The 21,595-nt window shown below is 43.6% G+C and overlaps 1 protein-coding gene across 5 annotated transcripts in view; it reads left to right on the top strand.

Annotated features, from left to right (window-relative positions):
- CNOT1 (CCR4-NOT transcription complex subunit 1) overlaps window positions 1-21,595 on the top strand; it is a 148,032-nt gene that overhangs the window by 39,820 nt on the left and 86,617 nt on the right. For all 5 annotated transcript variants that reach the window (XM_081336113.1, XM_081336115.1, XM_081336117.1 and 2 more), the window contains exons 8-10: window positions 2,700-2,868; window positions 4,429-4,555; window positions 7,369-7,479. In XM_081336113.1, the coding sequence (XP_081192239.1) occupies window positions 2,700-2,868; window positions 4,429-4,555; window positions 7,369-7,479 (407 nt within the window). The remainder of the gene's footprint in view (window positions 1-2,699; window positions 2,869-4,428; window positions 4,556-7,368; window positions 7,480-21,595) is intronic.

The following is a 21,595-nucleotide window of genomic DNA, read 5'->3' on the forward strand; positions in this document are numbered from 1 at the left end:
CTTCTCAAGTCCAAGAAGAGGAAGGAACATTCCTAATATTATTCTTGAACCAGACTCCTGGACATGGGCATAATGAGTGGCTGCTAAATGAGGACTACCTGTGGCAAACATACCTGATCTGCTCGCCCAATGATAGAAATAGATAACAAAGGAATTTCTGCAAGAGGCTTCATGTTTGTTTAGTTGACAGAAAATTGCTTCTGCTTTGGGCTTTTCTTCCTAAAATGAGTGACTGGATCTGTGCCTGAAGAGAATACAGGGTTCCCTACGCCTCCAGTTTTGCTAAGGAAACCCTTTATCAGATTTTGCTTTGAGAATGACAGTTTGTTCTCTAGAAAGACAGATAATGAGACAGTCTGTGTCCATAGACTATGTAATACGGCCCCACATTCCATTTTTATGTGAAGGAGAAAGAGAAGGATTTACATGCTGCCCAACTCCCAACCACTCTGAGTGACTTATAATTGTTTAAAAAAGAGCACAGATTGCAGAGGAACAAAGAAACAAATGCGGGGGGGGGGGCTCATTCACTCTCACCAAAGGCCAAGAACCAGGTCTTGGAGCCCTTCGTGAACTTCAGGCCCTGCTTCTGGGATCCCTCCAGATGGAATGGTTTAATACTGCACAATACATTTTTCATGTCTGTACCAATCCTTGTTTCTAGGCAGCAGCTTAGACAACAACTTCCAGTTTCCCAGTTTTTTCCACTCCAAAGTGGACAGAGCTCCATTTGCAGACCAGTGAAGTCTGGGTATCATGACAGAAGATGCTTTTGAGGGGCAAAATATGCCTCTACCAAACTAGCTTTCAGAATGAGAGTCAAAATAAGAAAATACAACATTTGGACATTCACTCAGACAGTATTTTGTCACATTTCCTTTGGCAGAAATAATAGGCTCTAAACATGGCCTATAGAAGCTAAGAATGATATTCTTGCTTTTCATTTTTCCCCATTATGGATCTCTTCTACCTCAGAAATGTTCTCTTGTCTCTTTCATGTTTGAGATTTCTCCAGTAATATTCAAATCTGGGAACCATGAAGGCCCTTCTGAAATTCTCTTTCTTTTTTTCTTTTACTTCTTCATCATGATCAGATTGATATCATGTACTCTTGTACAAGCGTCCTGATATTTCTATAGCAGGTGGAAGATTGCTGTAATTACCATTAGAATTAGCTATTTTAATCTAACTGGATACTGAAAAGGCTTTTGATCTAGTTCAGAGTAAAATTTTATTTTTTTATTTTATTTATTTTAATTCCATTTATATCCCGCCCTTCTCCGAAGACTCAGGGCGGCTTACAAGCTTAGCAGTAGCCTTCATTCTATGTATATGCCTGCTTATTAGGGCTTTCACATACACCCCAAGCGGCATTATTACAAAGTCAGCTTAATTGCCCCCAACAATCTGGGTCCTCATTTTACCTACCTTGGAAGGATGGAAGGCTGAGTCAACCTTGAGCCTGGTGGGATGCGAACCTGCACTAATTGCAGGCAGCTGGTGTTACTTAAGGAGGCATTAGCCCACTGCTCCACCAAGGCTCTTTGTAATTTTGAAGTGTTTATATACTGATCCAAGTCATGTGAGATAGGCCGGGTAGAAACTTGATAAATAAATAAAATTAATATGGGTTTTATTCACTGGATTATTGTGGCGTTGTTCAAGAATCTTCGAATTCACAATCTTCTGATTTCTACCCTGGTGTCTTCTGGCCTTAACCACTAGTTCAAACACTAGTTCATTTTAATGTAATTAAAATGAAGTTAACATCTAGGTGCATTTATATTTGAAAGGGGTTACTATGTATATCTTAAGGAAAGTTATAATGTTGATTTCCTCTGGGTTCTTTATCCAAGTAGCCAAATCATTGTGAAATAATAATTGTGGTTGGTTTTTGATTTTGGCTTTTATCTACTAGACTTTAAACTTTTTCATCAGGTATTTATTTTAACATTTGTTTCTATGGAATGCGCTATGCTTTTGGTCTTGCTTAGAGAGCAAATTATCTAATTCCTTTGAACCCTTGGCAAATCATGGGATCATCATAACAAACTGTCGTATTTTTTTCAGCCTGTAGTCTTAAAACAAAATATCTTGGCCTGCAGTGGTCCTAAAAAAGAATTTAAGTTTGTCATTCTATCTCAGTCCTCATGTAGAACTACATTATTTTAATAAATTGTAACAATTTGGATGGTCTCTCTCTCTCTCTCTCTCTCTCTCTCTCTCTCTCTCTCTCTCTCTCTCTCTCTCTCTCTCTCTCTCTCTCTCTCTCTCTCACACACACACACACACACACACACACACACACACTTTTTTCCTCTAAGAAAGTATGCACCTTTATGGTTTATCCTAAAGAGTTTTTTTAAAGGCCAGTGTATTAGCCTGAGAAAGTCGGTGTGACTTCTGGCTCCTGTGTAGAAGAAGGTTGCTAACCCCTGTTTTAGCAAACTTAGAGGTGCCTGGAATACCAGGATCATTAAGAGAAAACAACAATTCAATATTACATGAAGTTAAAAACGCAATGAAGAGTAACATTAGTAAACCCCAACCCTAACACATATAATGAAGAATACCCAGTTTTGGACAATCAACAATTAATTGCTTAATAGCATGATTTAGAATTGAAAATAGAAGTGATAATGGAAGTCTGTTTTTATGTATGCACCCATTGTGAATGCAAAACTTCTTTTCATCCCTAGATTTCCCCCAGGAACGTTGCCCTGTGGTGCTTGCACCACTCTTATACCCTGAAAAACGGGACATTCTAATGGATAGGATCCTGCCTGACTCTGGAGGGATAGCAAAAACCATGATGGAGAGTTCTCTTGCAGACTTCATGCAGGAAGTTGGCTATGGCTTTTGTACAAGGTATGTAGGGGACTGAATTATTCACTGAATTATTCAAAGAATTTTTCAAAATAAAAGAAAGGTTATTTAGATCTTGGGAGTTACAGCATAGACATTGTAGTAGACTGACAAAATTGCACAATATTGATGTGAAATTAAATATAGAATTTAATGCTCTATCTAGAACATCCATGTGATGGTGTGTTTTTTTGCTTAGTAATCTCAGCATTTGAGATTTGAGGAGGATACCTGGACCTTTCCCACCCAAGCCAAGAAGCAACTGAATGCTCTATTTTCAAATAGTTATTTAAGCACTGCCCTGTGCTATTTAAATCTCAGAAGGTTGCTCCACATGTTTCATTCCCAAAATCTGATTGTGGTTTTCGTATTGGAGGCCAATGTTTACAAAAAAAGAAAGTGCTTGAAATGTTCCTTAAAGCAAGAGTCCACAAGTCCCCAGGGGATTGCAGAGTGAGGTGTCTGAAGCTCTGCCTGGATCCAAATAGACCATACCTTATTCTGAAGCTCACGTGAAGGTGGGGCAGAAATATTTATCTCTGGACACATAAAGTCTTGAGTAACTGATATATTTTGGGAAGGCCCTTTGGAAAGATATTATTCAAGCTTTTCCAAGCTTTTGAAGATTACTAGAGAGAAGGCCTGCTTTGGGTGTCTGTTGGTCATATCTCAGCACACGAGGACACCTTCATTAACAACCCATAGGATCAGGTGAGAATCTTGAAGGAGAGGTGTTTTTTCAGGTACGGTGGCCTAGTGTTGTAGAAGGACTAGCAGAGCCAGAGGGAAAGGTAAAAAGAGAGATCACGTTAGAATCACTACCTAGCCACAAGTGAATTGCAGTGGTACCTTGGTACTCATTGCTAATTTGTTCCAGGAGTAATGAGTACTAAAAATGAATAGTAAGCAAACTACTTGACTTACCATGTGACCCTTTATTTCGGCTGGAAGGAGTAGAATCATGAGGCAACTGACGCTAGCAGGTTATACTTTGTGCATCAAGTTCAGGAGAAAGATTAGTATTGGGAACAAGATTTTTGCTTCAAAATGCATTGAGTATTGAAGTGGACAAGTTTCGAAGCAATCGAGTACCAGTGAATGACTGTAAGTCCAGCTCCCCTTGACTACTGTTGATTCGTATCTAACTTTAACCAGGTGCTGGTCATTAGTTGAGAAGATTCCTGTGCAGAAGCTTTTAGCAATAAGCCAGTTAAATTTGTACCTGACGTGTATAGCCTTTTCATCTAATATAGATGAAGTCAGTTAATGTTCTCCAGGGTTTGGAAGGGGGGAGCTAAAAGAGAGTCCAACTTGTAAGCTTAGCTTCTTGGATACTTTTACATAACTTGCCTACATTATAGTCTTCTGGCATTAAGTGAAAATCTTTTGTTTTCAAAGAATTTTAGAACTATTTTTATTTCTGAGATCTTCACATTATTATGCATTTGCTGCTTGTATAAGCCTTCATTGTTGTCTTAGAGTTACTTAATATGTAAGAAGAGAGCTTGGTTAATTGAGCAATGTAATAATTTTAATAAAACAAACATTATCTTCCATACTTAGTGTGGAAGAATGTCGCAGTATCATCACACAGTTTGGTGTTGGGGAAGTTACAGCTGCCCAGGTTGCCAGGGTTTTGGGAATGATGGCTCGAACACACTCTGGATTGACAGATGGCATTCCATTACAGGTCAGTACAAGCTTTAGCACTGTCAAAAATCAGTTGTTATTGTTGTTTTTGCTGGAGAATACACCACTTCTTTGATAACACAATCTGTTGTGGTCTCTATTGAAAGTCCACACCAGACATTTTTCAGAAAGCAAATTGGTGAGTTTGTTCCTTGTACCCAAAGACGGTACTATACTGGCTAATCATTACCTTTGTTTCTGAGTAGGTGAGCTGACCATTGAATAAATCCCTAAACTGTGGTCATCTGCCTTATTTATTTTCTATCTAGGAGCTCTATTGAATTTAGGAGTGTCCTTGGAAATAAGGATGGTTCTGGTGTCTGGCTGGTTCTGTTTTACCTTGTTTAAAATGAAAAGGGATACAGTAGTCTTCATTTAGTGGCAATTTGCAGTTACAACAGTGATGAAAAAGAAACTTTATAACCAGTCCTTGCATATAAAACCTTCACAGGTCTGTAAAGCAAAGGAAAGCTGAAGTAAGTTCAAAAGCACAACCACCATTTCACTTAGTGACTGCTTTGTTTAACAACTGTGTTGCCAGTCCACTTTTGATCACAAAACAAGGACTGCCTGTATTTAAGAAATAAATGGGATAGGGGTTTTGGTAGGCACTTTGCAAAGTGTCCCTGGGTGTGAGACTACATAACTACCCATTCCTCTGTTCCTCAGCGAAATAAAGAATTACAATTTTAATAGACTTCAAAGTGAGCAAGTAGGGAGCTGACATTTTCTTTTTAGAGACTGCCCTTTAAAATCATCTGTGGTTTGTGCTTAACTTACTGATTATTTATTTATTTTATTTATTTTAATCCCATTTATATCCCGCCCTTCTCCGAAGACTCAGGGCGGCTTACACTCTAAGCACAAATCAATGTGCTTAGCAGTAGCCTTCATTCTATGTATATGCCTGCTTATTAGGGCTTTTGCCCCCCCAAGCGGCATTATTACAAAGTCAGCTTATTGCCCCCAACAATCTGGGTCCTCATTTTACCTACCTCGGAAGGATGGAAGGCTGAGTCAACCTTGAGCCTGGTGGGATGCGAACCTGCACTAATTGCAGGCAGCTGGTGTTACTTAAGGAGGCATTAGCCCACTGCTCCACCAAGGCTCTAAGTCTGTCTTGTGGACATAAAAGAAGCAGCTTGTTGAATCAGTGCTTGGAGTTCATGGCAGCTCCTTTTCCTGACTCAGCAGTTGCTGCTGCTGCCATTAATGCAGGATGATTCAGCAACATGAAATGAAGGCAATCTTCCAGGCAGAAAGTGGCGTATTGTGGGGCAGAATACCAATCATGGACAGAGTTAGGCCTGGAAAGTCCAAGGATACTTTTGCCTAGAAAGTTTATTAGCAGGCTAAGGAAGACTTACTAAAATCTGTGGCATGATTTGTCAGGATAATAAATATAAAATTGCAAAAAAGGATAAAAAGTGAGCACCTTTGCTACCAAGCTTTTGTATGCTTTGAAGGCTACCACGAGGGAGCTGGGAGACTGCATCCATCTGCATGAGTTAAATATTCTACTTCATCCCCAGAATACCGTATTTTCTGGCGTATAAGACGGCTTTTTAACCCATGAAAACCTTCTCAAAAGTCGGGGGTTGTCTTATATGCCGGGTGTTAGGGTTAGGGGCGGTTTTATTGTCCGATGTTACAGAAAAAACCAGAGGCAACACCCCTCCACACATACACACATGCAGGCAACCTCGGCAGCTCATTGATAGGGGGGGAGGAAGGGAGAGAGAATCACAAAATTGCTGTCTGTTGTCGAGTCCTGCGGGCCCGACACTATGCAGGGGGTCTCATTCCAAAAACAAGCCCTGCTTCACCTACTCACCCCCCACACACACACTGCACACGGCTCGCTCCTTGACCCGGCGCTCCGACAAACAAGGGAGGAGGTCGCCTGTAATCAGCAAGCCCGACTATCAGCTGATCGCCGGTTCCTGGCTCTGCAAATCCGACGACCAGCTGCTTCACGGCGTTTGCATGTGCCTGCATTGCAGGGCTTTGCTGAGGACCCCGCAGGCACTCAGGAGGACAGCCCAGTCTGCCTTGCCGTACAGAGAGCCTGGGCACTACAAAACATGCTAGCTGTTCCCTTGCCTGCCGACGGACCTGTGCCCGGACTGCATGCTATAGCCTGCGCGCTGGAGGCAAGGGCCGGCTGTTTTCCGTCGGTGTCAGATGGACCGGAGCCGGGGACTGCTGGAGGGCGGCCCTGGGACGTGTGGACGAGCCCGCTGGAGCCAGATACGGATGGGGGGGCAGTTGGTTGGAGAGGGATAGGCACACACTGGGAGCATGTTAGCGTTTTCACCTGGGTTGGGGTAGAGGGGGTTTGGAGAAGAGTCACCCAGGATACTAACAGCAGCAAGGTTTACAACGCTGAAGTTGTCGAGAGTCGGAAGCATGTGGAGGTTAAAGAAACGCAGGCAGGCTCCTGATGCCGGAAGTGTACTTTGTACATTGCTAAGCACATTGATTTGTGCTTTAGATTGTAAGCTGCCCTGAGTCTTCGGAGAAGGGCGGGATATAAATGGGATTTTTTTTAAAAAAATTGCGTCTTGGAGACAGAGGGCTGGGCAGGCAGGGAGGGAGACAGAGCTGACCCACCCAATCCTAGCAGACTTTGTATGCAGTGGGGTAGTCTTATACGGCGAGTATAGCCCAAACCCTATAATTTAACAGGAAAAGTAGGGGGTCGTCTTATACGCCCAGTCGTCTTATACGCCCAGTCGTCTTATACGCCGGAAAATACGGTACATTTACTCTCTAAAAACAGTATAAACATGCACCTATATGTTTAATTTGCAGTCTATTTCTGCCCCTGGAAGTGGAATTTGGAGTGATGGAAGAGATAAAAATGACGGGACACAGACTCATACATGGAATGTTGAAGTTCTGATTGATGTGCTTAAAGAACTGGTATGTTCATACAATGAATCCCAAATATGTATTTCTATAATTAAGAAGTTACTGCTCATTTAATGACCACTGGGGTACTACTGTTGCAGCACAACCTACATGCTTTTTGTCATAATCAAAAAATATCCTGTGCCACACATGATGAAAGTTAGATGTATCTGTTTATAATATCAGAATATTGATCAAGGTACTTTTATATGCAATCTCTTGATTATTAAGAGTAGACAGTAAAATTTAATTGAAAACACAGATAAAACATTTTTGCTCTATGTTTCCAATTTATTGAGGGCATTTATTGAGTTTATGCGAAGTGTAGGTTTAATTCAAAATCCATGATGTTTTGTCAATATAAAACCTTGAATGGATTACAGGTTTTATTATGAAGAAAAGTACTTACAGGTGAAACTCAAAAAATTAGAATGTCGTGCAAAAGTTCATTTATTTCAGTAATGCAACTTAAAGGGGGAAACTAATGTATGAGATAGACTCATTACATGCAAAGCAAGATAGTTCAAGCCGTGATTTGTCATAATTGTGACGATTATGGCGTACAGCTCGTGAAAACCCCAAATCCACAATCTTAGAATATTGTGAAAAGGTGCAATATTCTAGGCTCAAAGTGTCCCACTCTAATCAGCTAATTAAGCCATAACACCTGCAAAGGGTTCCTGAGCCTTTAAATGGTCTCTCAGTCTGGTTCAGTAGGAATCACAATCATGGGGAAGACTGCTGACCTGACAGTTGTGCAGAAAACCATCATTGACACCCTCCATAAGGAGGGAAAGCCTCAAAAGGTAATTGCAAAAGAAGTTGGATGTTCCCAAAGTGCTGTATCAAAGCACATTAATAGAAAGTTATATGGAAGGGGAAAGTGTGGAAGAAAAAGGTGCACAAGCAGCAGGGATGACCGCAGCCTGGAGAGGATTGTCAGGAAAAGGCCATTCAAAAGTGTTGGGGACTTTCACAAGGAGTGGACTGAGGCTGGAGTCAGTGCATCAAGAGCCACCACACAGAGATGGATCCTGGACATGGTCTTCAAATGTCGTATTCCTCTTGTCAAGCCGCTCCTGAACAACAAACAACGTCAGAAGCGTCTTACCTGGGCTAAAGAAAAACAGACCTGGTCTGTTGCTCAGTGGTCCAAAGTCCTCTTTTCTGATGGGAGCAACTTTTGCATCTTATTTGGAAACCAAGGACCCAGAGTCTGGAGGAAGAATGGAGAGGCACACACTGCAAGATGCTTGAAGTCCAGTGTGAAGTTTCCACAGTCTGTGTTGATTTGGGGAGCCATGTCATCTGCTGGTGTTGGTCCACTGTGCTTCATTAAGTGCAGGGTCAACGCAGCCGTCTACCAGGAGATTTTGGAGCACTTCATGCTTCCTTCCGCAGGGGATGCTGACTTCATTTTCCAGCAGGACTTGGCACCTGCCCACACTGCCAAAAGCACCAAAACCTGGTTCAATGACCGTGGGATTACTGTGCTTGATTGGCCAGCAAACTGGCCTGACCTGAACCCCATAGAGAATCTATGGGGCATTGCTAAGAGAAAGATGAGAGACATGAGACCGAACAATGCAGAAGAGCTGAAGGCCGCTATTGAAGTATCCTGGTCTTCCATAACACCTCAGCAGTGCCACAGGCTGATAGCTTCCATGCCACGCCGCATTGAGGCAGTAATTGCTGCAAAAGCGGCCCAAACCAAGTACTGAGTACATATGCATGCTTCTACTTGTCAGAGGTCCGATATTGTTCTATGTACACTCCTTGTTTTATTGATTGCATGTTATACTGTATTCTAATTTTCTGAGATTGTAGATTTGGGGTTTTCATGAGCTGTACGCCATAATCATCACAATTATGACAAATCACAGCTTGAACTATCTTGCTTTGCATGTAATGAGTCTCTCTCATATATTAGTTTCCCTTATTAAGTTGCATTACTGAAATAAAGGAACTTTTGCACGATATTCTAATTTTTCGAGTTTCACCTGTATGTAACTGAAGTTAAATATGCTTTTAACTTTAATTTAATGTAGTTATATTTTGCCGTTTCTCTAGTTAGAGATTTTCCCCCCCTAATCTTGTGTCACCATTCCCATTCTACATGATGTCTCAAGGATCAGAGAAGAGGGCACCAAGATGACACTTCCAGGTTCATTCAGGAACTGGTCTTGGTGATTTAAACTCATTCATGGTAGTCCAGCTCTTTGGAGTAATCCTGATGCTTTCCTTGGGTTGCTACTCATGTTCAGGCACTCAAAGTAAAGTTCCTTGTTCCTGCAGGCCCCCCACCTCCTTTTTCTGCCTTTGGTTACTGATGTTGGCAAATTTCTCCTCCCTTTAGCTTTCCTTGTTTGTGCTTTAGCCTTTCTCAGTATGCTAATATATCCCATTTTTCATTTCTTCTAGATCAGCAGTCCCCAAACTTTCCAGCTTGATAGCCCCACCCAGGGAGAGGGGGGAGGGTGTGAGTGGCAGGCGCACATGTGCATACATATCTCCATTTATGTGAGTGAAGTTTGCACCCCCCACTCACTTGAATAGAGTTTTGCTCTTGAGCAGGGAGCGCTTGCACTTGCGTGCAAAGCTCCACTTAGACAAGCGGCGAAGCTCCATTCACGCGAGTGAATGACGGACAAAATCGCTCAGATCCGGGCCGGTCTGGACTCTGACTGGGCGGAGTCTGATGTGGAGGAATCGGACGGTCTTGAGCATGTTATCTGGACTGAGTTCGATCCTGTTTCCCCTGATGATGTGGACAGGGTCATGGGGAGGCTGAGCTCCACCACCTGTTTGTTGGATCCGTGCCGCTCCTGGCTGGTTTATGCGGCTCGGGAGGGGACACGAGGCTGGTTCCAGGCAGTAATAACTGCTTCTTTGAAGGAGGGTGTCTTCCCCGCCACCTTGAAGTGGCGGTGAGACCCCTCCTCAAAAAGCCTGCCCTGGACCCGGCTGTTTTAAATAACTCGTCCAGTCTCCAACCTTCGCTTTCTGGCGAAGGTTGTTGAGAGCGTGGTGGCGCATCAGCTTCCTCTGTTCCTGGAGGAAACTGATTATCTGGACCCGTACCAATCGGGTTTCAGGCCCGGGCACAGCACGGAGACGGCATTGGTCGCGCTGGTGAATGATCTCTGGCGGGCTCAGGACAGGGGTTGCTCCTCTGTCCTAGTCCTATTAGATCTCTCAGCGGCTTTCGATACCATCCATGGTATCCTACTGCGGCATCTCAGGGGGTTGGGAGTGGGAGGCACCGTTCTACGGTGGTTCTCCTATCTCCTGGGCCGCTCGCAGTCGGTGTTGACGGGAGGGCAGAGATCCACCCCGAGGCCTCTCGTTTGTGGAGTTCCTCAGGGGTCGGTTCTCTTGCCCCTCCTGTTCAACATCTATATGAAGCCGCTGGGTGAGGTCATTCGTGGTTTCGGGGTGGGGTATCATCAGTACGCTGATGATACCCAACTTTTTTTCTCCACCCCGAACCAACCCAGCGATGCCCTCGCCGTGATGTCCCGTTGCCTGGAAGCGGTCCAGGTCTGGATGGGGAGAAACAGGCTTCGTCTCAATCCTGCCAAGACTGAGTGGCTGTGCATATCGGCATCTCGGGCTAACCAAATTATTCCACCTTTAACGATGGGGGGTGAGGTGTTACCTCCCGTTGATAGGGCTCGCAACTTGGGCGTCCTCCTGGATTCACGGCTCAATTTTAAAGATCATATAGGAGCCGTGACCAGGGGGGCTTTTGCCCAGGTTCGCCTGGTGCGCCAGTTGTGACCCTACCTGGACCGAGATGCCCTACGCACAGTCACTCATGCACTCGTGACTTCCCGTTTAGACTACTGCAACTACTGCTCTCTACATGGGGCTGCCCTTGAGGACCACTCGGAGGCTTCAACGGGTGCAGAATGCGGCCGCGCAAGTTGTGATGGGGGTTTCCTGATACTCCCATGTAACACCTCTACTCCGCGAGCTGCATTGGCTTCCGGTTGCCCTCCGGGTGAGATTCAAGGTGCTGGTGATGACCTATAAAGCCCTAAATGGTTTGGGTCTGGGATATTTGAGGAAACACCTGCTGCCAGCATCAAGTTCCCTTCGTCCAGTGCGCTCACACAGGGAGGGTCTTCTCAGGGTGCCGCCGGTGAAAGATTGCCGGCAGATAACACCCACCTTCTCTGTGGGTGCGCCTGCCCTCTGGAACCAGCTGCCCGTGGAGCTCAGGACTGCCCCTGACCTGCGTTCATTCCGCCGGGACCTGAAGACCTGGCTGTTTGAACTCTCCGGCCCAGGCTGAGAATTTTTAACTGGGGCTTTTATTTTCAGGGATAATTTAATCTTTTTAATTTTTTTTTAACTTTTGTATTTGTATTGGTTTGATTTTAAAATACCCTGTAAACTGCCCTGAGTCCTTCGGGAAAGGGCGGTATATAAATCTAATAAAATAAAATAAAATTAAAATTCACATGCGAGTGCAAGCGACCTCTGCTCATGTGAGCGGAGCTTCACACGTGCACTTGCTCAGCTCTCCTGCAGCCCGGTTTTGAACAGGCCGCGGTCCGGGGATTGAGGAACCCTGCTCTAGATCTCCTTTTAACTCTCAGTTCAGTTGAATGTGCCACCACAATGATTTCCTAAATTTCTCCCATATTTGTCTCATTGGAATTAAGCCTGGTTGTACTTCAAGTAGCTTATCTTTTCAAAATTTCCCAGCATATGTGTACACCATTTGAACTGGCGAGGTTTTCCATGTGATCCTGTCTAGTCCTTCTCCAAGCTGGTTTAAATTGACTCTGAAATCTTATGTCCATAAATAACCCCCTTCATGGCAGCCTCTCTGAAAATTTTGTCATATCCAGAGGCATTTTATCCAGCTCTTCCGCCTGCCTGACAACTCCAACCACATTAATGTCTCCTGGATGCTCTGAACTGAACCTGTGCTGTTTTCAGTGATGTGTGCACTTCACATAGAGTGCTACTCATCCTTCCCTTCTGTCCTGTTCCTCTTGAACAGATTCTGCCCTCCCATAGGTTTCAGTAATGCCTGCTAAGCCAGTCTTCCCCAGTTATGAACTTGCTTCTTCTTCTCCATGCTTGTGTGTATTTGTATAGCAACATGGGGATCCTTGCCTCACCTGAGCGCCTCTGTATTCTGCAGACTCCTTCCAACCACAACCTATTCTCAGTGCTTGGCCTCATTCTGTTTTCTGGGCTATTTTCTCCTTCCTCCATAGCTTTTAGATTTGAATTTTGCCTTTCAAACATATTCTTCCCAGTTTTGTGCAGTGCAGTCTGTCTTTTGCCTGGAGTCTGCTGTCTTATCAAAGAATCTAAAGTTTGCAATGCAAACGTTGGCTTCCAGTATATTTTTTGTTCTCCCTGAATCCAGTTCCTCCACTTTCCTTCCCAGCCCTTCATAGTCCCTTACAATGTCTGTCAAGTCCCTTTTTCAGGGACCCTGCCATTCTGGGAAAGCATACTTTGCCTACTTTCACTTTTGCTGAAACACTGTAGCTGCTTGGGAATTAGGGAGGGGGATCGTCTTCGGAGATGGAATGGACTTCTTCCCAGCCTCTTCCAGCCTGATACCAAGGTTGCTGTGCCCCGAAGATGAACTGTTATCTGTCCTGTGCTTTGGTGTTCTCAAAACAACCTTGCTGTGGGGACCAGAGTCTATGACAATTCGCCATGGTCAACTTGCCAGGACAGCTCATTGCTGGACAAAAGTTACACTAATAACAAAGAAATGGTGCAATAGAATCATTAAAGAAGGGATGCAAAAGGAAGGACAGAATGAAATGTGATCAACAAAAATTAAAATAATTTTTTATTTATTTTAAATAATTAAATGGAATTGTTAAATTACTGTATTCCACAGTGAGTTGTCCCATGGCAAGTTGGCTGTGGTGAGTTGTCCCGCAGCAACTTGGCCGTGGTAAATTGGCTGTGATGAGTTGGCCACAGCAAGTTGGCTGTGGCAAGTTGTCCTGTTCCCGGGGTCCATGCAAGGAATGTCAGCACAAGACAGTGACCAAGAGGAAGCTGAGAGCTGGGGGTAAGTCTCTGCAAAGGCAAACCCTGCAGCAGACCTCTCCAAATAGTCCGGGGAGGCTGCCAGCCTGGGAGATTCATCGAAACTCAGGTGGTCCATTGGCGTTGGAAAGAAAGACAATTTGGAAGGAAGAACCAAAAAAGTGACTCTCAGCTGAGGCAGTCAATGATGTGAATGGCAAGCAGAGCTGGAAGAGCTTGAGTACCACCACCGCGCTGGGGATTGCCAGAATTGCAGGCCCACAGAGGAGGAAGGTCCCACTGTTGTGGGGAGATTCGATGGGGACTCCCAGTAGCTGGGATTTTTCCTGGCCCACGTCCTAACTTACATGCAGGAGTACGGGCCAGATATCCTCACTGAAAGTGCCAAAGTGGCATTGGATTGCACAGCTACTCGCTGGATGGTGACCCTCAAAACACAAACGTTCCAGAACTGAGGAACTTCAGTCGTTTTATGACCGCGCTCTATCGTCGGTTTGAGTACCCACTTACTGATTGAAAAGGTAGAGGCAGCATTAGAATAGAATATCTTTTTTGTCATTGTGTAATTCACAATAAAATTAAGTGCTGTCCACAGTGCACACTATACACAAGTAAAAACCACAATAAGAACATACATTATATACACACATCCTTCACATTCTATTCACCATTGCACTGCCCCTAATATTGCACTTCAATGTTGCACTATACAGTAGTATTTAATATGGTTACAGCTCTGGAATAAAAACTATTTTTCAGCCTATTTGTCTTTGTTTTTATTATCCTGTACCATCTGCCAGATGGTAATAGTTCAAAAAAAGAATGTCCGGGATGAGATGAGTCTAAAAATACTTTGAGCTTTCCTAAGACTACGGGAACTGTACCGTTCGTCTGGGGACTGGGGGAGGAGAAGGCAGCCAATAATCCTTTGGGCTATGGTAATGACTCTCTGGAACACTTTCCTATTTGTTACTGTGCAGCTAGCAAATCACACACAAATGCAATAGGTTAGAATGCTCTCTATGGAGCAACAGTAGAAAAACCAGCAGTTTCTCATTCAGTTTTCGTTTCCTGAGAAGTCTCAAGAAATCTAATCTCTGCTGGGCCTTCTTAACCAATGCTATAACATCAGCACTCCAGGTCAGGTCCTCCTTTATGGTAATATCCAGAAACCTAAAGCTGGCCACCCGCTCCAACAGTTTCTGCTGATGATCAGGGGCTGAATGTCTGATCTATTTCTCCTGTAATCTACTATAGCTCCTTGGTCTTAGTTGTGTTGAGAACCAAATTATTGTCTCTGCACCACAAGAGCAACCGCCCCACCTCATCCTTGTAGGCAGGCTCATCCCCCTTGGAGATAAGCCCCACCACTGGTACAACAGATGTTGTATCATCTGCAAATTTAACAATAATATTGCTGGGATGAGTGGGGGTGCAGTCATAAGTGTAGAGGGTGTAAAGTAGGGGGCTCAAAACAGCCCTGTGGGGAGCCCATATTAAGAAAAAGGGCTGAAGAGATATAGTTGCCTAATCTAACCCTTTGAGAGAGGCCAGACAGGAAGTTCATAATCGAAAGGCAGATTGAATGTGAAAATCCAAGGTTGACAAGTTTAGACACCAGTGTGCATGGAAGAATTGTGTTAAATGCAGAGCTAAAATCCACAAAGTGCATCCTTACATAGGTCCCCCACTGCTCTAGATGAGTCAGAGCTGTATGGAGAGTGATGGCTATGGTGTCCTCTGTGGATCTTTTTGCTCTGTATGCAAACTGGTGACTGTCAAGTATGTATGGGAAGCACGACACGGTGTGCCTGAGGACCAGTTTTTCAAAACACTTCATGATAATAGTGGTGAGTACCACTAGTCTGCAATCACTTGTTAATGAAGGACTTCTTTGGCAATGGAACAGTGATGAAGGACTTCAGACAGGATGGAATAGTGGACTGAGATAGAGACTGATTAAAAAACTTGATAAAGACCCCAGCCAACTGGTCTGCTCAGTCTTTTAACACTCGGCCAGAAATGCTGTCAGGTCCAGCAGCCTTCCTTGAGTTCACAATACTCAAGATACTCCTCACCTCATGCTCCTCCACAGTGAGGGGAGGGCTGCGGTGGACTAGTGGCTATAGCATAGCTGCCTCTGATAGCTTCACTTTGAAGTGGGCAAAGAAATGATTCAGCTCCTTTGCCAATGAAGCATCCCTGTCAACAGGAGTGATGTTATTGGGTCTATAGTTGGTGATTTGTTGGATCCCCTGCCACACCTGCCTCACATCATTGTTATGAAAATAATCTTCAATCTTCCTTTTTTTCCTATTTACTTTTTATTAGTTTTCCAATATTACAATAATATCTTTAAAAAGCAATGTGGTGTCCGGTTTACAATAGTTCCATTTCAGACAAATACATATTATTACAAATCTCCAAGTTATTGTAACCAATACTTCCTCTCTCTTTTTTCCTTTAATACATACTATCTCTTATCTAAATTAACATACTACTCATTGCTATCCACCAGTCATTTAATAGTTTTTTTATATTTATCAATATTTTAGTATATTTTCTATTTTAACATGCCATCTTTAAAACATCAAACACCTTATATATTTTTCTACCTTTAATTTTACATTGATATTGAAATTAAATGTTTAAGATTTCTCATTTTCATATTGCTAAATAACCTCCTTTTCCTTTACACAATTTTCTCCAATACCTAGTAATGTAATCCAGTTCTTATTTATCTCATTTCCATATCTATATCAGTCATACAATATTAAAAATAGTAGTCATTAAAATACCAATTGCAAGGAGGAGAAAGAAGAGGACAATATAATATTCTTGTTTCTCATTTATGTTGTTGTTAGCTGTGAAGTCGTGTCCGACCCATCGCAACCCTGTGGATGACGTTCCTCCAGGCCTTCCTGTCCTCTACCATCTTCTGGAGTCCATTTAAGCTCACGCCTACTGCTTCAGTGACTCCATCCACCTCATTCTCTGTCGTTCCCTTCTTCTCTTGCCCTCAATCTTTCCCAGCATTAGGCTCTTCTCCAGTGAGTCCTTCCTTCTCATTAATTAGGTGGCCAAAGTATTTGAGTTTCAACTTCAGGATCTGGCCTTCTAAAGAGCAGTCAGGGTTGATCTCTTCTAGGACTGACCGGTTTGATCGCCTTGCAGTCCAAGGGACTCGCAGGAGTCTTTTCCAGCACCATAGCTCAAAGGTCTCAATTCTTTGGCGCTTGGCCTTTCTTATGGTCCAACTTTCACTGCCATACATTGCAACTGGGAAGACCATAGCCTTGACTATACGCACTTTTGTTGACAGGGTGACGTCTCTGCTTTTTAGTGTGCTGTCTAGATTTGTCATGGCTTTCCTCCCGAGGAGCAAGAGTTTTAATTTCTTGGCTGCAGTCCCCGTCTGCAGTGATCTTGGAGCCCAGGAAAATAAAATCTGTCAGTACTTCCATTTCTTCCCCATTTATTTGCCAGGAATTGAGAGGGCCGGATGCCATGATCTTGGTTTTCTTAATGTTAAGTTTCAACCCAAGTTTTGCACTCTCCTTCTTCACCCGCAACAAGAGGCTCTTTAGTTCTTCTTCACTTTCTGCCATTAGAGTGGTATCATCTGCATATCTTAGGTTGTTGATATTTTTTCCAGCAATCTTAATTCCAACTTTTGATTTATCTAGCCCTGCTTTTCTCATGATGTGCTCTGCATATAAGTTAAATAGGCAGGGCGACAGTATACAGCATTGCCGGACTCCTTTCCCAATTTGGAACCAATCAGTGCTTCCATGTCCAGTTGAATTGAATTGAATTGAATTTATTACATTTATATGCCGCTCTTCTCCCTAAGGACGCAGGGCGGCTCACAACAATAAAAAGTTAAAAACATAAAATACAAAATTTAAAAAAGAATTAAACAATAAATGTAATAAATACATAACAATTAACCCAATAAAACCAAATTTAAAACTATAGTCAGTCCAGGCCTGCTTGTTGGAACATCCATGTCTTCAGGTCACGGCGGAAGGACCGAAGGTCAGGGGCCATCCGCAGCTCCGGAGGCAACTCATTCCAGAGGGTCGGTGCACCCACAGAGAAGGCTCTCCCCCTGGGGGTCGCCAGCCGGCATTGTTTAGCCGACAGAACCCTGAGGAGGCTGACTGTGGGAGCGAACCGGGCAATGGGAGGTTGACAATGGCAGCAGGTGGTCTCGCAAGTACCCCGGGCTTAAGCCATGTAGGGCTTTAAAGGTAATTACCAGCACCTTGAATCGCACCCGGAGGGCAACCAGAAGCCAATGCAGCTCATGCAGGAGTGATGTAACATGGGAGTATTGAGAAATCCTGTGGGAGTATTTCCAATCCTGTGGCCGCTGTTGAGTTTTCCAAATTTGCTGGCAAATTGAGTGTAGCACTTTTAGTGCATTGTCTTTTAAGATTTTGAATAGCTCAGCTGGAATACTGTCACCTCCACTAGCTTTGTTGTTGCTCAGCTTTTCTAAAGCCCACTTCACTTCACATTCTAGGATGTCTGGCTCGAGGTCAGTGACCACCTCATTATGATTATCAGGGACGTTAAGCTCATTCTTGTATAGTTCTTTTGTGTAATTTTGCCACCTCTTCTTAATCTCTTCTGCCTCTGTTAGGTCCCTGCCATTTTGGTCTTTTATCATGCCCATTTTTGCATGAAACGTTCCCTTCATCTCTCCAATTTTCTTGAAAAGATCTCTGGTCCTCCCTATTCTATTGTTTTCTTCTATTTCTTTGCACTGTTCATTTAAGAAGGCATTCTTATCTCTTCTAGTTATTCTCTGGAATTCTGCATTCAATTGGGCGTATCTTTTTTTTTTCTCCCTTGCCTTTCACTTCCCTCCTTTTCTCAGCTATTTGCAAAGCTTCCTCAGACAGCCATTTTGCTCTCTTGCATTTCTTTTTCTTTGGGATGGTTTTGGTTGCTACCTGTTGTACAATGTTTGGAACCTCTGTCCATAGTTCTTCAGGCAGTCTGTCTATCAGATCTAATTCCTTAAATCTATTTGTCACCTCTACTGTATATTCAACAGGGATATGATTTAATTCATACCTGAGTGGCCTAGAGCTTTCCCCTACTTTCTTCAGTTTAAGCCTAAACTTTGCAATGAGAAGCTCATGGTCTGAGTCACAGTCAGTTCCTGGTCTTGTTTTTACTGACTGTATAGAGCTTCTCCATCTTTGGCTGCAGAGCATATAGTCAATCTGATTTCTGTGTTGGCCGTCTGGTGATGTCCATGTGTAGAGCCGTCTCTTGGGTTGTTAGAAAAGAGTGTTTGCTATGACCATCGTATTCTCTTGACAAAATTCTATCAGCCTGTGCCCTGCTTCATTTTGTACTCCCAAGGCCAAACTTGCCTGTTCTTCCGGTTATCTTTTGGCTTCCTACTTTAGCATTCCAATCCCCCATGATGATAAGGACATCATTTTTGGGTGTTAGTTCTATAAGGTGCTGTAGGGCTTCATAGAACCGGTCAATTTCATCCTCTTCAGTACTGGTGGTTGGGGAATGGACTTGGACTACTGTGATATTGAATGGTTTGCCTTGGATTCGAACTGAGATCATTCTGTCATTTTGAGGATTGTACCCCAGTATTGCTTTTCCTACTCTTTTATTGACTATGAAGGCTACTCCATTTCTTCTGAGGGATTCTTACCCGCAGTAGTATACCTGATGGTCATCTGAATTAAATTCACCCATTCCTGTCCATTTTAGTTCGCTGATACTTAAGATGTCGATGTCGATGTTCAGTCTTGTCATCTCTTGTTTGACCACGTCCAGCTTTCATTGATTCATGGATCTTACATTCCAGGTTCCTATGGAAAAAAAATCTTTACAGCATCGGACTTTCCTTTCACCAGCAGACACATCCACAGCTGAGCATCCTTTCAGCTTTGGCCCAGTCGCTTCATTCTTTCTGGCGCTACTAGTACTAGCCCTCTGCTCTTCCCCAGTAGCATATTGGATGCCTTCCGACCTGAGGGGCTCATCTTCCAGCATCATATCATTTTGCCTTTTGGTACTGTCCATAGGGTTTTCCCCCTTCATGTATTACTGCCTTGTTGTGGCGAAGGGGCTTCCGTAATTCAGTGAAGCTATGAGCTATACCATGCAGGGCCACCCAAGACGGAAAGGTCATAGCAGAGTTCTGACAAAACATGATCCACTGGAGAAGGAAATGGCAACCCACTCCAGTATCTTTGCCATGAAAAGAGAAAGTCAGATTGCAATTTCAAGTTTAGCCACTGGGTGTCCCCCAAGTACTTTGGAAATTCTTTTCTTTTAGTCCATTTCTTTCTTCAACTTTTTTTTTTTAAACACCCCTGGGCTTGCTCGCCGCTTATTTGAAGGGAGGGTTGAATTTCCCCCTCCCTCTCCACAAGGGGGAAAGTACTTAGCAGCTTATTTAGGTGAAAAGAAGATTAAGGTATAAGAGAGGAATCTTACCTCCGTCTCTTCCATGCTGCTTTAATGTTACCTGATGGTAAGTTTGACTTCGGCTGTCTGCAGCCTAGTAACTGGCCATATTACTATGGCCAGTCTTTCGTCCGCCAGTACAAAGGGAATGCAGGCACTAATGAGGGTTGCAGCTCCCCTGTGTTTCTGCAAAAGCCCCTTCTGTCTGGTCACCCCTCCAGGGCAACTCTTCGGTCTTTTTAGGACCCCCCAGCAATGCGAATCTGGACGTGGAAGACGGGAGCCGTCCTCCAGACGTCCATGACGGCTGACTTGGCAAACCGGAAGCCTTCAATCTTCCTCTTATAATCTTCCTTGGCCTGCCAAATGCCTCTCTTTAGACTAGCTCTGGCAGCACTATATTTTTCCCCATCATCAGACCTAAAGACATTGTTTCTGTCATGCAGGAGACGCTGGACTTCCTTAGTCATCCAAGACTTCTGGTTGGGATAAATCCAGATTCGTTTGTCCACAGTAACAGTGTCTATCCAGTATTTAATATAGCCCAGAATGGCTGCAGTGAATTCCTCCAGGTCTGGGTGGTCGAAGATGTCCCAGTTTGTCCTCTCAAAGCAGTCCTGCAGCTGTTGAGAGGTGCCATCAGGCCAGGATTTCACAGTCTTTATCATGGCCAGAAATACTGTACAAAAACTGTACAAAAGAAATGGTTTGCGTCCATCAAAGAAAAAGACTGAGTAACTTGGCAATAAATTCACAATCTTCTTGAGAAATATTTAAACTGAACAACAGGGACAGTGAGTTAATTGATACAGAACATTCCTGTCCCCAGCAAACTAAAAATTATCGGGCTATCAGTGCATGTAACATAGATGAGTGTGTGGATAAGAATATCAACTTTGCTGTCAAGCAAAATCAAGCTTTTTCTAGTGAGTGCCAAGTGCATTAATCAAACAGGGTAAGAAAATAGGGGAACTCAGGCACCACACAGGTTATGCAGAAAGTAAACACAAGGGAGGAAGAAAGCCATGGCAAATCTATACAGCACACTAAAAAGCAGAGACATCACCTTGCCAACAAAAGTGCGTATAGTCAACGCTATAGTCTTCCCAGTTGCAATGTATGGCTGTGAAAGTTAGACCATAAGAAAGGCTGAGTGCCAAAGAATTGAAGCCTTTGAACTATGGTGCTGGAGAAAACTCCTGCGAGTCCCTTGGACTACAAAGCGATCAAACTGGTCAGTCCTAGAGGAGATCAACCCTGACTGCTCTTTAAATACTTTGGCCACCTAATGAGAAGCAAGGACTCACTGTAGAAGAGCCTAATGCTGGGAAAGATTGAGGGCAAGAGAAGAAGGGGACAACAGAGAATGAGGTGGCTGCATGGAGTCACTGAAGCAGTAGGCGTGAGCTTAAATGGACTCCAGAAGAGGATAGAGGACAGGAAGGCCTGGAGGAACGCTGTCCATGGGGTCGCGATGGGTCGGACACAACTTCACAACTAACAACAACATAGGCCACCCAATCAGAGAAAATAGATGAACTTTTTACTAGTCAGTTAACTAAGCTATGTAGGAAGCACATCACAATAGTAATGGGGGATTTTATTTACCTGACATCAACTGGGAGACAAACTGTGCACCAAGTGG

Source organism: Vipera berus (assembly GCF_964194415.1).
Source record: "Vipera berus genome assembly, chromosome: 10".
Classification (NCBI taxonomy): domain Eukaryota; kingdom Metazoa; phylum Chordata; class Lepidosauria; order Squamata; family Viperidae; genus Vipera; species Vipera berus.